This window comes from Stomoxys calcitrans, chromosome 3, assembly GCF_963082655.1.
Source record: "Stomoxys calcitrans chromosome 3, idStoCalc2.1, whole genome shotgun sequence".
NCBI lineage: Eukaryota > Metazoa > Arthropoda > Insecta > Diptera > Muscidae > Stomoxys > Stomoxys calcitrans.
Window position 1 is genome coordinate 192,271,749 of NC_081554.1, and position 15,336 is coordinate 192,287,084.

The following is a 15,336-nucleotide window of genomic DNA, read 5'->3' on the forward strand; positions in this document are numbered from 1 at the left end:
TCCCCGTTTAGCCGAAAAGGTTGAACTTTGGCTACACTATTCACCAAAAAGTATACCCAGTACACCGTCATCACAATGCTTTGATTTCCTTGGCTTTGTGGCCTTAGCCGATAATGCAGCTACCAATTACAAATCGCGCGAATTGCAAAGCGTGTCTGTAAATCCTCGCAAGGGTACTCATCTAAAACTAAGACTCAGCGGAGCATATGCCAATGAATTTAATACAGAGAATCAAATTGCCTTAATTGCCGTCAATGTGTTGGGTGAAGATTTGGAAACGGCACCAGGAAATACAACAAAGGAAAGTGAAGAGAATGCCAATGGCAGTGGTGTTGGTGTTGGTGGAGCAATGGCGGACACTAGCGATGGTGGGGAACAACCCTTGGCCTCTATGTGCGATGACTTGCTGTTCTCCATGTATGTGGAAGAATCCATAGCGGAAATTATACGCGAAATGGAAGATCGCAAATCCAAGGCAGTGGCTTGCGAACGCTTTGAGTATGCCCGCAAATTGAAGCTGTGTATGAGTGCCTTGCGAACTGCAGGAGAACGCCTGGGTCGTTATGCCCTGGCCAAACGACAAGCTGTGCAGCAGGAAGACTTTACCACGGCCAAGTTGAGAAAGGAGCAAATTGAGATGTACAAATCTTCGGTATTTAAACATTTGCTGGTCGATGAGTTGCTGGAGAAGAATGGTGAATCGCTGGCGGCCAATGATGTGGCCTGTGAAGTGTATGCCTCAAAGCCGGTGCTGCCAGTTGCTCCCAGTTTGCAGGATGTGGCTCAGGCCTTGGCCGAGGCCCATATGAACGCAGCCATGAGTCCAAAAAGTTGCCAGGAAGATAAATCCTCTACAGATGGTAATAGCTCCACTGGAGGTGGCGTCGGCGGCGGTGGAGGCTTGGCAGGAGGTGGGAAACTAAAGCTTAGTCATAACCATAGTAACAGCTTAACTGATCATGTTTCACCATTATCCGCAGCCAATTTGCGCAAGTCCCACGACGAAATTCCCATGTCGCCAAAGCTCAATATGAGACGTAGTCCCAGCCGCCACAGCTCACCCATGTCCAGTCATCAGGGTTCTTTGAGGCGACGCAACAAAAGTGCCCCTCGCAATTCCTACGAAGAGTATGAGGATCGAGCCATACCCACTCTAAGGCAGTAAGTATGGATTGCAACTACTGGCAGCTAGTGATCGATGTATATTTTCACCCCCTTCAAGACTCTAGATGTTGCCCTAGATCTAGATCCTTTAGAGCGAAAACATTGAAACTAATTTTGAATGTCTTACTTAGTCTGAAGAGAGAAAGAGATGATAAAAGAAATCTAAATAGTATAGAAAACAATTATTGATTTTGTATTTTCTTTATGCATGCATTCTTTGAACTACAACTCTACTTATAAAACATACATATGTACATACCTAGCCAAGTAGATGATACGATACCACCATCGACTACATCCTCGTCATGGTCATCGACATCGTCATACTCCTCAGGTCAATTATAATTTGTAGCTCCAATTAGTTCTAACACTCGTTTCTCTTTTTCTCTGTCTATCTTTTGCTTTGGAATTTCTTCATGTCATTTTCAACAAACAAACACTACAACAATCATCTATAACTGGAATCATCATATATGGCCACTCATTGAATTGAATCCCCCTTTATCCGTTATCAAAATTCCCTTTTCCCTCCAACTCTTCCCCGTTTTTGTAATTTTTTTTCTTTATAACTTTTTCGTTGTTTTGATGTAATCGATGTTACACTTAAACCTTAAACCAAACAAACCATCCCATTGAACTGAGCCAGTTCGAATACTAATGAATTTTTAAGAGAGTGTCAAGGTACGGCTTTATTGGAAGCGGATCCAAATCGTGGCCGTTCGCGTCTGAATGATCGTGAACGTCGCCAGGCTGCATTACCCATTTTGGTGTTTGGCAATGATATGGTGAGTATGACTTTGCGGTTATCATTTTGTTTTCCACCAATAATGAATAATAATGATTTAAAGGGAATCTCGTAGTCTCGCTAGTCTTGAGAAATACAATCATTTGTGTAATCATTAAATGTTAGACATATTTAATCATCCCCCACACAGGTATCAGAATTCATTTTTAGGGATTCATGTAGTTCCTACTTGTAGTTTAAATACTTTCATAAGATGTGTTTATAGTTTTAATAGGCATTTGCAAAAAAAAAACTCAATTGAAAAACCAATAACATTTGATTGTTTACACTGTACTGCAATTCATTTCGTGAAGTGATCGACTGACAACGTTATCGCTTTACTCTATTACCAATGGGTGTCGTTAACAAAGTAGTCAACCGATAATGCTAACATGGAAGTGATCGACTGACAGTATTATCTCTTTACTCTGTTATCAATGGGTGTCGTTAACGAAGCATTCGACTGATAATGCTGTCACTTAACTATATTACCGTGAATTGTCGTTAAGAAGGTCTTTGTAGATCCATGGAAGTAAAATCGATTTGGCATCAATTCAGCGAATTATTTATAGACTTCTTTCTTTATTGATTCATAGTCAGGTTTTTCAAAATAGAAGAAGTATCGATTTTTGCAAATGCGCCGCTTATATTTATAGCTTTTCGGTACTAAGACCAGATTTCTAGGCTACCAGGCTAGGTTAAAGTGCGTTGTTTGCTAAAAGTGAGTTCTGTCACAGATCGCAAGGACGGAACTCAGCGCTATTGATGAACTTTGTTGTGGAGGTAGGAGAGGCAGCTTGGTAAAGAAATCGCAACTCCAGGACAATTTATCTCTTGTCAACACTTGATGTGAAGAACGCATCCAATAGCCTCACATAGTCTGACGTTCTTCACTTACCTTAAGAGGATTTTAATTTACCCGCGTATTAAATGGGTAGTTAACTGCGTAACGGAGTACTGATTTAAAACTCTCCAGATGGAACCAATGGAAATAAGGTAACATCAGGAGCGGCACTGGGCTCCGTACTTAAACCGGATCTTTGGAATTCCAGTTATTATAGAATACACTGAACAGAAATGGCAGACACGGAATAAACACGGAAGGGGGAGAGCACAAACTAGCTAGCTAGACTCTCATATCTTGAACCTTACAATGTACAAGTAAGTACAATGTTCTAGCAAGTGCATTTATAAGTCGCTAGAAATTGCAGATAACACCTTCTTCATTGTGAGTGCTGGGTCGAAGGACGCAGGACGCAGGAAATTGTAAATCCCCTGCGACAAATTTCCACAGAATGATGGAAAACGAAAGAAACTGGGAGACGGTGATGAGAGACGACGAACTAGTACTAGTACAGGAAGAAGATGGACCTGGCCGCAGTGACGTAGATTGCAGAGGTCTGCACACAGATGTAATGAAGATGATTTGGATAATCACCTGAAATAGGGTTCACCTCGAAGTAATGCGAAAGCGGTTACGTAGGAAAATTAACCCCCCATGGTGACGAGTGGTTGGGTTTTCGCTGGTACAATTGATAACAATGGAGTCTGGTATACGACGAGAGATGAACTCGTTAGATGCGCAATGCATTTTACCCATCCTGACCAGCAAAAAGTAAGTGCCCTGAAAGATCGTGCACTCGTCCGGAAGTGTCATCAATATGTCGAAGTAAAATTCACCAAAGTAGACCCCCTATCCCGTTTCCTACACGATCATAGACCTATCCAGGGAACCTTCTCTTCTTTCTCCAAGCATCGATTGTATCCAAAATGAAAATGTGTTTATACCCATCCTCCTTCTGCATTTTCCGAGTTCCCTAATCTAAGCGCAAACTTGACAGTAAGTTCTACCAATGGGCGGTTTAGACGTCTGATTCCAACGCAAGTAGGTATAGAGTCTTCCAATCCCCAAATTTACACCATATCTCTGACCCATATGTCAATAGTAGTGTAACGATGCACAGTGGGCCAAATGGCAAAAAATTTGAAATAAATCTTCAACTTTTTACTGTTGATCTTAACCACTAAGATCAACAGTAAAAAGTTGAAGATGTTCTGGGCGTTTATAGAAGAGGACATTGGCTCTCAGGTGCATATTTTTAATACAGGGTGAGATATAGGGCACTGTTTGATCTGGTTTAGACGAGGACTGCATAGTCTGACTTCGGCTCGAAGTGTGCTTACTCAACTTTAAACCAGACTCTGGCTAAATACTGCGACCCGACCTTCAAACCCCGACTCCGTAACTTTGGTCAAGACCTCTGCGTGCAAAGCAGTGAAATTCATGCTGAAGTTGAACCATTGGAATTGGATGGTGTTCCCAAAGAAATTTTGATTTTCTCATAGGGTTGAGTTTCGGAAAGTCTGGCAAACATTCTAACATCAGAAATAGGACGGATATTTTCGAAGCCCACCCCAAAAAAGGAAATATAGAATAGTACCACATTGTCAATTTTTTGAAGATGATCGCGGGAAATCTGTGAAAAGTATGTCTGTAGATTGAAAATCCCTTTCTGTCTGAATTGGACAAGGATCAAAACCTAAGACATCAATGCTGACATAGATTATTTCTCATGCTTCTAACTTCTTTAAACTAGTGAAAAAATTTCCGCAAGAGATCTGCCGCGATATTCCTCTTAATCATACCCCACTCGGATTCTTCAACACAATGAATTGGTTTTCTTTCTTCTCTTCTCTTTCAGGTAGAACAATTCTATTCACGCCAATTTCAAGATCGCGAAGATGGTCTCGTTCGTTTGCGCAATTTCCTTAAGGGCCAGGAAACTGAAATACCCAACAATTCCAACAACACAGAAAATACTGCTGGTCCCAATAAAGTGGCTCGCAGTGCTGCCTTCTTGTTGCACCGATCGGTGCGGGATGCTGTCTACTCTGTTTTCAATCAGGCCACCGAAACGGTGAGAGTTCTATTTCTGGAATATGTACCCGGACGGGTGTCACAAAGCGAGGTGGCTCGTTGTGTAGATCGTTTGCTGCCAGAACTTTTGGCCAAATCGGGTGATCCTTCAGCCCGCATACACACCTTGGCCCAGCATACCATACTGAGTATGGCCTCTTGTCCCGAGGTGGCGGAACAGCATTTAGTGGCGCCCGCCCTATCAAGGACCGTAAGTTCTGGCACCCATCCGCGTTTGGCCTTGAGCCGAATGCAAATGTTAGAGCAATTGGTGCTCAGCCAAGGTATCAGCACTGACAAGCACAGCGGTTTGACATGTCGTGCCCTCTCGGAATGCGGCTGTTCGGGTATACATCATCCCGCGGAGCCGGTGCGTAAGGTAGCCGAAAGGATTCTATTGTTGGTGTACAAAGTAAATCCACGTCTAGTGCGTAAACAGCTACCGCCCGATGATGATATAACGCGACGTAATCTGCTGTATCGCCAATTATTTACCGAGTTCGACAAGTTGGACCTGGAGCGCAAAACGGAAATGCTGGAGGCTAATAAATATGCAGGCGGCCATAGTTCCAGTGATCCCCAATCACCTCCCTCAAATCGTAGTGCAGTGGAACATTTGCAATTGGGTGGTGGTGGTGGTGGTGGAGGAGGAGCAAGTGGTGGCAGCTCTGACAGTAGGGCCAGTCCCTATGGATTTTCCTGCAAGTCGCCTGACTCACAATCAAGTCCTATGCGCCGCTCGGAAACACGCATACTAAAAAGCCGAAGTGGTCAAACATTGGCCCAAGGGGGCAATAATCCTGGAACCAGCAATGGCTATGCAGGACGTGAAAATTCCAAATGTAATGGCAAGCAGCAGTATAATGAGTTGCTGAAGCGCTCCATGATATCAGCCAGCAGTTCTAGAAAGAATTCCCATTCGAATTCCAATTCGGAATCATTTGAAGAGACTGGAGATGTGATGTAGGTTATTTTTTAAATAAACAGAAGAAGGAGAGAGAGGACAGTAAGTTGTTTTTTTTTTTTTGTTGTTGTTGCAGATGTTGTCCATTTTGTGATTGGTCCTCCCAAAATGGTGATCAATCCCAATTGGATCGTCATTATTGGAAATCCTGTCCATTTCTTACAAAGTGTCCCCAATGCAGTCAGGTGTTGGAGGTGGCGGCTTTAAATTATCATTTGACCAGTGAGTTGCTTTGAAAAGAGAGAGAGAGAGACAGACAGAAATAATTCCAATACTTTGTTGATATTTTCAGAGGAATGCGAGACCAAAGACAACTACATCATGTGTGAGCGTTGCACAGAATCGGTGCATAAGCAACTCTATGATCTGCATCAAATGGAAGACTATTGCAGAGGTAACAAGAATCATAGTACAGCAAAGCTTTAGCATTTATTAACTTTTTTCTTTTCTCTCACATAGAACTAAAAACCGGAGCTGCTCGTTGCCCTTTGTGTCACGACGATGTACATTTGCCCTTGGATGGTGGCTGGAAACTACATTTACTGAGTGCCTCCGGGTGCCCCGGTAATTCAAGAAGACGTTCCAAGAAATCCACCTCATCTTCATAAATCTCTGCCAACTTGAGTTTTTGTTCCATGACAAATAAGCACAGTCTCCTAAATGAATTATTTTCGGGACAATCACATCAGTCGGTCCACCATCTGCCTTATTAAGATGCAAACAAGGGCGACAGAATAATTTGGGAAAATAATCAAAAAACATCACTAACAAAATCAATTAAAATATTGAGAAAGTCAATGAGATGCTACAGGGGGGAGCAAATCTAGCCCCCTTCTCTATGTTGAGCTCTTCTATACTCTACATAATTTAGGGATTTATAATCATAAGCACATTTGAAACTGAATTTAAGACAGAAATCCTCATAAAACGTCTTAAACTGTTAAGTGATACAATTTTTTTGGAGCTTAAACTTAAACAAGAATTTGAAAAAACACATGCTATTGCAATAGATAACCATTTCAAATCAAACCGTTAATAGCAACTGCAGCATTAAAATCTTAAACATAAAGCACTAGCCTACATGAGGGGAAAGTCTTCGCCTGGTGGGAATGAAGTCAGTGAGCTTGCATACATTGAATGATTTTCTATACTTTAAGTTCTGGAGAGGTAGAGTAATTCCTACTCTAGTCCTGGCGATATTTATGAGGGCTTCACCTTATAAACTTTTACCAAAATTACCATTTCACTCAAATGTCAACATCGAGAAGTTGGTCTCTTTCGTTTACGCGATTGCCTTAATAGTCAGGAACATGAAAGACCCCACAATTGCAAAAACCAGAATTTGGTAAAATTTTAGAACTTTTGGCTGCTTGATTAACACGCTCACTTCTTTCCGAGCAGTGGGAGTATCTAATCACTGCACGGTGCATTCTTAGCCAGCCTGGGGTCTTTATTTGGAACTTTGCCGCCAAAATTGCACTTAGCCTGAGAGAGCTCGGCATGCTCAAAGGGGACGGGTATGGCCACCGTTTTTAATATTATGTATGTATATCGAAGGAAAGTATATGGAAGAAGAGCTAGCCCCCATAGTTCATATGCGGGCTATTAGACGCATATTTCGAGGTGTTACAAACAGAATGGCGAAATTAGTATACCTCCATTCTATGGTGTAGGGTATAAAAATAGATATATTGAGCTGAAGCTTTGCACTGATTCTTTTTTGTCCATAAGCAGGTTAAGTTCGAAGATGGGCTATACTGGACTATATCTTGATATAGCCCCCATATAGACCGATCCGCCTATTTAGGGTCTTAGGCCCATAAAAGTCACATTTTGCTGAAATTTGGGACAGTGAGTTGTGTTAGGCCCTTCGACATCTTTCTTCAATTTGGCTTAAATCGGTTCAGATTTGGATAAAGCTGCCATATAGACCGTTCTCTCGATTTAAGGTCTTGCGCCAATAAAAGACACATTTATTGTCCCATCAAGCCATAATTTGGGACGGTGAGTTGTGTAAGGCCCTTCGACGTCCATCTTCAATTTGGCTCAGATCGGGCCAAATTTGGATATAGGTTTTGGGCCCTAAAAGGCGCATTTATTGCCTGATTTCGACGAACTTTGGGACAGTGAGTTGTGTTAGGCCCTTAAACATTCGACTTTAATTTGGCCAAGATCGGTTCAGATTTGGATATAGCTGCCACATAGGTCAATATCTCCATTTAAGGTCTTGGTCCCATAAAAGGCGCATTTATTGTCCGATTTAGTCAAACCTTGGGACAGAGAGTTGTGTTAGGCCCCTCGAAATCCTTGTCGTATATGGTTCAGTTCGGCCAAAAAGACAATATTTTGTTCTACAAAATTGAACAATGACTTGTACTTATTAGACCACTCCATGTCCGTGTCGAATTTGGTCCTTATCGAACCATTTTTCGGTATAGCTGCTATGAGCGCATAAATTATACATTTTTAACGGTATGACGAAAGGTGGTTTATATGTATACCCGAGGTGGTGGGTATCCAAAGTTCGGCCCGGCCGAACTTAACGCCTTTTTACTTGTTTTTATTGAAAATTTTTCTTTCGGCTAACTGAACAAAATTGGGTGGGGCCAAGGTGGCTAACTTTTAAGACCCAGCTATGGGCCCCAGGCTTTCTAGTGCCCCGAAGTAACACGGTTTCCACATCAAATATAATCATTGTAAACTTTTTGCAGGAGGCCACCGTAGCGCAGAGGTTAGCATGTCCTCCTATGACGCTGAACGCCTGGGTGCGAATCCTGGCGAGACCATCAAAAAGGTGTCGCATTGCGGCACGCCGTTCGGACTCGGCTATAAAAAATAAGGCCCCTTATCATTGAGCTTAAACTTTAATCGGAATGCACTCATTGGTATGAGAGAAGTATCCCCTATTCCTTAATGGGAAATTTAGTTTAGTAGTAGTAATTCTCCTCAGACAGAATGTCCTCAAACTTGTTATCAACCCGGAGACAAACTCCGCAATGGAAAGGGTACATGCAAATTCAGGTACTCATTCATTAGGGTTGCCAATACATACAAATACCTACATACTATTTATCCCCATTATTCAATTCTTCCCAGGCAAAAAGGTGATCTCCCCGTGCGAAGGCTTTATTAAAAATTACAATTCAACAAAACAAAAAACAAACACGACTATAAAATTAAGTTTTATACATTTATACATAATAACACGTATTATTTTGTATAACAGCATTGAAAACTACTATTTTTACTTATTTTGTTACAAAATAAAATATGTAATGCTACACTACATATAAACGATTTATTTATTTATTTTATAAAACTAAGTTTGTATTTTAAGTTCCTATTTTAAGCATAAAACTTTGTTATGAATTAGTTTTTGTTTTGGAAATTGTGTTTTTGTTAAACTTCATTATACAATACAAAAACAAAAAACCTGTTATGTTCATGGCGTGTTTACACAGGAAGATAAATTAAACAAGTTTGGAAAAAGGTAGTTTCCTATACACAAAATAAGCTTTTCAATTAAATAGATTATTGGACTTTCAAGTTTTTTGTCTTTAACCTTTGTCCACCAACTTGTTGAATTAATTTATCTCCTTGTACGAACAGCTCATTGCCGATTAAGCACCTAAGTATTTTTTTTTTAAAGTTTCTCTCAAAGTGTTAACCCAATAATCTTTGTTATCAATGTTATTATATGGTACATAAATTATGTTTTGTTTGAATTTTAAATAAAAATCCTCCTCTACTACTATTCAAACTATATATTCTGTTCAAATGTCTCAAATAAATTTGTACTTAGTTTATTTTCAACAAAAACTATAGTTAAACGTCCGTTAAATGAAACCCATCCAATTTGAAATAAAATATTAATAAAGAAAAACAAAACCAAACAAGACAATTATTAGAAAATTAAATTAATAAATATGAAATGAATACAATTCAATTGTAGATTAAAGATTGATGAATGATTCTGAATAAAATTACATACAAAAATTAAGTTTTTTTCTAATTGTAAAACTTTGGTAAGTAATGGCAAAATAATGCACCTGACCTTTTCAGTCCACTAAACGCATATCATTTGATCAGTTTTATTTCCCAATCTGGCGGATTAGCTAGTTTATGTACAAATAAAACGCTCTTCCCGCTAAATGCTTATCCCCATATTCACAAACTATAGGAAGTTTACATTGAAGTTTTTATGATCTGAATTTAATTAAATCCAAAAACAAATGCTGTCCGTTTACACTGCGTTTTTTGGGGATTTAAGTGACATACGCCAGCGTACATGCGTACACATGAATGTGCATATCACACGCAACCATAGACAATTCTTGAAAACAGTTGTATATTTTGGTACTTTTAACGATTATTCAGCCATGAGCGGGATTTAAAAATAAATCCCTCCCCTATAAACAGGGTTTTTTAAGATATAATGACGGAAAACAATAACTTAGGTCCTGTTGCTAGTGATATTGGCTTTATGGATAATTGTATCAGTCGATGTAATAATAATCTTATTTCAGGCCATATTAATGCCCAAAGTTTTTGTCCCTCGAATTCGAACACGACACTAGAGGAATTTAAAAAAAAATGTTTGCCAAATGTAGTCTCGATGTTATTAGAATCACGGAGATATGGTTTAACCATGACATATTTACAAGGTAGTGTACCGTAAACAGCTGAGTAAATTTTTTTTTCGCGAAGTGCACTATCTCTCAACGAATTTTGGTTCTGTGTGTATGTATTATTGTTAAGAACCATCACACACACAAACAACGAAAAATGGCGCGAAATAATAACACACACAAAATCAGAGTTGCACTAATCACTGATTTTGACAGATAGTGCACTCAATATTTTGTTGTTGGGCAACTGCCACTACCTGTGAATCTTTATATATTGAAATTGTTGGGAATGGGTCTTCTATGGTTGTTTATTTACCTAACGGGAATGTTGATTTTGACAAGTATCCTGGGCTTGTTGTCATGGGTGACTTTTTGAACCTGTCAAATCATTTAATATGAGGTTTTGGTCCTTAGATGTGGCCTGCAAACTGTTCACAATTCTTTACCAACACACCTACATCTACAGAATAATAGTACCTCCCTCATCTTTAATAGCGCGTAAATTTCAGTTACAGTTTCCCTTTTTCTGCTCCCATCATAGCTTTATTGTAATTTCCATTGTTATACCCTCCACCATAGGATGGGGGTATACTAATTTCGTCATTCTGTTTGTAACACCTCGAAATATACGTCTAAGACCCCATAAAGTATATATATTCTTGATCGTCATGTCGATCTAGCCATGTCCGTCCGTCCGTCTGTCTGTCGAAAGCACGCAAACTTTCGAAGGAATAAAGCTAGCCGCTTGAAATTTTGCACAAATACCTTTTATTAGTGTAGGTCGGTTGGTATTGTAAATGGGCTAAATCGGCCCATGTGTTTTTTTTGTTCGTTATACTCTTTAAGGTAAGTGGCGAACTCGGAGTTCATAAATGTGAACCTTAATTCAGGGTATACCATACATTTTAGGGGCACAATTAGGTTGTCCCTATTAGGTGTAAAACAAAACAATGTGGTATTTGTATGCAGAGATGCATTTTTCAACGCAACGCTCAAAAAGAAAATTTGCCCATGAACACTCCATTAAGGTATAGGGGCAAACGTTTGCCCCTGTACATCAAAAAGAAATATCTGTGCAAAATTGAAGCGGCTTTCTTTATGCCTTTGGCCTCTATAGTGATTTCGACAGACAGACGGACTGACAGACATCGACACGATCGAGAAAATATATACTTTATGGGGTCGCAGCTCAATATTTCGAGGCGTTACAAACGAAATGACTAGATTAGTATACGCCCCATTCTATGGTGGTGGGTATAAAAATATTAAATAAAACTTTGAAATTTCGTTTTGAATAGCAATTAACATCATGCATTGTGATTAAATCACCCTTTGTAACTATCCAAATTAAAATATAAAATGTCAATAAGTTCTAATTTCATGTTTTTTTAACCATTATTTCTTTTTTAAACATTGATTTAATTCAACACGTTCCGATACTTCACCGTCCTCTACCACCATCAAATGTGAACTGAGGCCACAGTCCCCAACATTCCATCTACCAGGCCAAAGAAGAATTTCATTCACCGGTACTTTGGGCAATAATTCAATTTGAAATTTGGTACAATTAAAAAATGAAGCTTATAATTAAAAGCTGTCGCAATTACCTATCACTAATAAACAAACAAATGTTGTAATTAATCGTGGTGGACTACTATACTAAAGATAACTTATTTTAAAATTTACACTGGAAAAATTATGTTGGTAGAAATACAAGAATGGTTTTTAATGGAAATGGATTTAATGAAGAAAACTAGGGAGCTAGAGCTTATCAGACACATTTGTCCTTATGGACCTTAATGTCGTCAAGATACCTTCCGTGATAATCATTATGCGAGATTTCAATGTGCGCAGCTGAATGGACTACTGCAAAGTGCCCGGTTTTAGTCCTTTTATCAAAATCCAGTAGTTCCTTCATCCTTCTTCGATCGATGCACAGTGTTGCAAAATTGAAAAATTTTGGAAATAACACTTTGGAACGGATAGAGAAATGTACACGAAACTTAACATTGTCTATGTAGAGGGGTTTTTTGATAAGTATGGAAAATTTGGGGACCCTCAGAAGCGGACCCACGGCGCTTAACAGTGCATCACCTCGAGCATATCAAATTTTTAATTGCTTACCAAACAATCATTTATGGCCCGTTCGGCTTGACTCTTTTTATACCCTACACCACTACTGTGGTACAGGGTATTATAACAAAGTGCATTTGTTTGTAACACCCAAATGGAAGAGAGAAAGACCCATTGATAAGTATAGCGATCGACTCTGAAATCACTTTCTGATTCCATTTATCTATGTCCGTCTGTCTGTCCGCCTGTCCATGTTAATTTGTGTACGAACTACAGGTCGCAATTTTCATCCGATCGTCTTCAAACTTGGTACAGGCATGTTTTTCGGCCTAGAGACGAAGCCTATTGAAAGTGGAAAAAATCGGGTTAGATTTGGATATAGCTCCTATATATGTGTTCGTCCGATTTGCAGTATCTTACATATATATAAAATTCAATTTGTGTTTGTTTGTTGGTTTGTATAGACTCAAAAACGGCTGAACCGATTACCTTGCAATTTTAGGCTATATAATTTTTTGATATCGGGAGGGGGAGGACCCTCCCTCTTACCACAAAAGTATTACCCAAAAATAAAAATGGACCGATCGGGTCAATATGGGATTTAAATGAAAGGTATTCAAGAGTAGAGTACGAATTTCATAATAAAAGTTGGATCTAAGTACCTGGGGAGCCGCCCCAGCTCCAAATCCCTTAAAAAGGGGTTATTTGACGATCATGATAATATGGAACTCAAATAAAAGGAATTTGGGAGTAGTTTTCGAATATGGTCAGGAAGTAGGAATAGGCTTTATAATTTATTGATAAAGGAACACCAAAAACACCACGCCAAACCAAAAGTGGATCGATAAGGACAATATGGGTATCAAATGAAAAGTATGCGGGAGTAGATAACGAAACTGGCATACAAATTCATGTCGAAGTATAGGGGGTCAACCCTCTCCCACAAAAACGCCCAAAAAGGAAACATTAGCCAATCACGGATATATGGGACTCGGTTTGTTTGTTCCGTATAGACTGAAAAACGGCAGAACCGATTTTCTCGAAATTGACGTATATTGTATAATTTTTCAGTATCGGAACTTTTCTGTTATCGCTTTTAAACTAAGCATTAGAATTCTACTACTACTGAGCTCGAATCCTGGCGAGAACATCAGATAAAACTTTCAGTGGTGGTTATCCCTCCCAATGCTGGCGACATTTGATAGGCACTGTATATTTTGATATGCCTTCCATGTAAAATCTCCTCTCCAAAGAGGTGTCACACAGCCGCACGTTGTTCGGAGCTGGCAAACTATCGACAATCGTAGCATTCAATATTTCTTGTTATATTGTAAGTATCGATAGCATCGATGCTATCGTTATTTTCCCTATATTTCACACGAAAATGTAAAGTAAAAATCACGAGATCGGTTTATTTAGGCAGTTGGAAGCCATGAGAGAATTCATTATACAAAATTTTAGCTTAATCTGATAAAAATTGCGCCCTTTATAGGCCCAATGCATCTTAAGGGTTAATTTCACTGTCGGATAGCTTATTTGTGCTCAATTTTGCAAAAAATTTAACTTTGCCGATAGTATCGATAGGACATATATCAATGGATATTCAGATAAAAAATAAAATATCGGACTCGGCTATAAAAAGGAGGCTCCTTAAAATTGAGCTTAAACTTTTATCGTAAAGCACTCATCGATATGATAGAAGTATCCCCGTTGTTCCTTAAAGAAATGTCCATAATCGAATTTGCAAAATCCCATTCCAGGATTTCATTTGTGGCTATCATCATGGCACTGACCTCTGCCTGAAACAGCGTACAATAGTTTGGCCGTCTCACCGCAATATCGAGTCAAGTCGGTGTCAAATAGTCAGGTATATTGCTCATCCTACCCATCGCATCTTTAGAATCTAAAATGGAACTGTAGCCACACCCGTTCTCCTTCGGCATGCCGAGTTCCCTCAGCCTAAGGGCAACCTTGGAGGACAGTTTCGGGTACAGACCCCAATAGGTCTCATATTCGCTTTCAAACCTGTCTGCGGTGTGGACCTTGACATTTCCGTGATTACAATGCCAGCCAGTCTTCGCACCTCTCACAATTACCTGAACATTGGGGTAGATCAATTTGTGTGGACAAAAAGAAACATCAAGTGGTAATCATTATCTAGATTTTCTCTAAATTCGTCGCATTAGCACGCTTTTATTTTTTTACACCCTCGTCTGATATCAATATTCGGGAAAAAGTGTCTATGGGGGCACCCCACCACCATAACACCACCCATATAGGAAGTATTTGCTGACGATTGCAATATGGGGCTCAGAGGTACTGTAAAGTAGAACACGAATATGATATATACTTTCAAGGCCAAGTCAATGAGTGGCCGCCCATCTCCCAAAACACCCCCAAACCGGTCATGTTTGCCGACTACGGAAATATGGGGCTCAAATGAAAGGTGTTTGAGAGTAGACCACAAATCTGATGTCAACATTCGGGACCAACTGTCTTGAGGAAACGGATTTGATATATTATTTCGAGGCCAATGCCAATATGGGGTTCAAATAAATGATATATAGATACATGAGAATAGAGCACGATGCTGATATATATCCAGGGATTAATGTTTGGGAGACCACCCCTATCACACTTTAACCGGGCATATTTACCAACCATGTCAATTTGCTGAACATGCCAATAAATTATTGGAAACAAGCTTATGGGCCTATAGGACAAATCGAAATTTTCAGGCTTGTTTGGATTAAGAATCATAAAAATGTTAGCAAGTTTCCATTGGATAGGAACACAGCTTAGTCGT

The 15,336-nt window shown here is 39.5% G+C and overlaps 1 protein-coding gene across 3 annotated transcripts in view; it reads left to right on the forward strand.

The window, feature by feature from the left end:
• Positions 1 to 6,773, forward strand: part of LOC106091457 (centrosomal protein of 104 kDa) — a 203,777-nt gene extending 197,004 nt beyond the window's left edge. Inside the window, exons 3-9 of one of the 3 annotated variants that reach the window (XM_059364601.1) lie at positions 12 to 911; positions 981 to 1,161; positions 1,811 to 1,949; positions 4,651 to 5,828; positions 5,906 to 6,051; positions 6,122 to 6,223; positions 6,289 to 6,773. In XM_059364601.1, coding sequence (XP_059220584.1) covers positions 12 to 911; positions 981 to 1,161; positions 1,811 to 1,949; positions 4,651 to 5,828; positions 5,906 to 6,051; positions 6,122 to 6,223; positions 6,289 to 6,437 — 2,795 coding nt within the window. In that variant the 3' untranslated portion in view covers positions 6,438 to 6,773. Of the gene's footprint in view, positions 1 to 11; positions 1,162 to 1,810; positions 1,950 to 4,650; positions 5,829 to 5,905; positions 6,052 to 6,121; positions 6,224 to 6,288 lie in introns of all 3 variants that reach the window. The other 2 variants (XM_059364599.1, XM_059364600.1) reach the window with 2 other exon arrangements.
• The last annotated feature ends 8,563 nt before the right edge of the window (positions 6,774 to 15,336 follow it).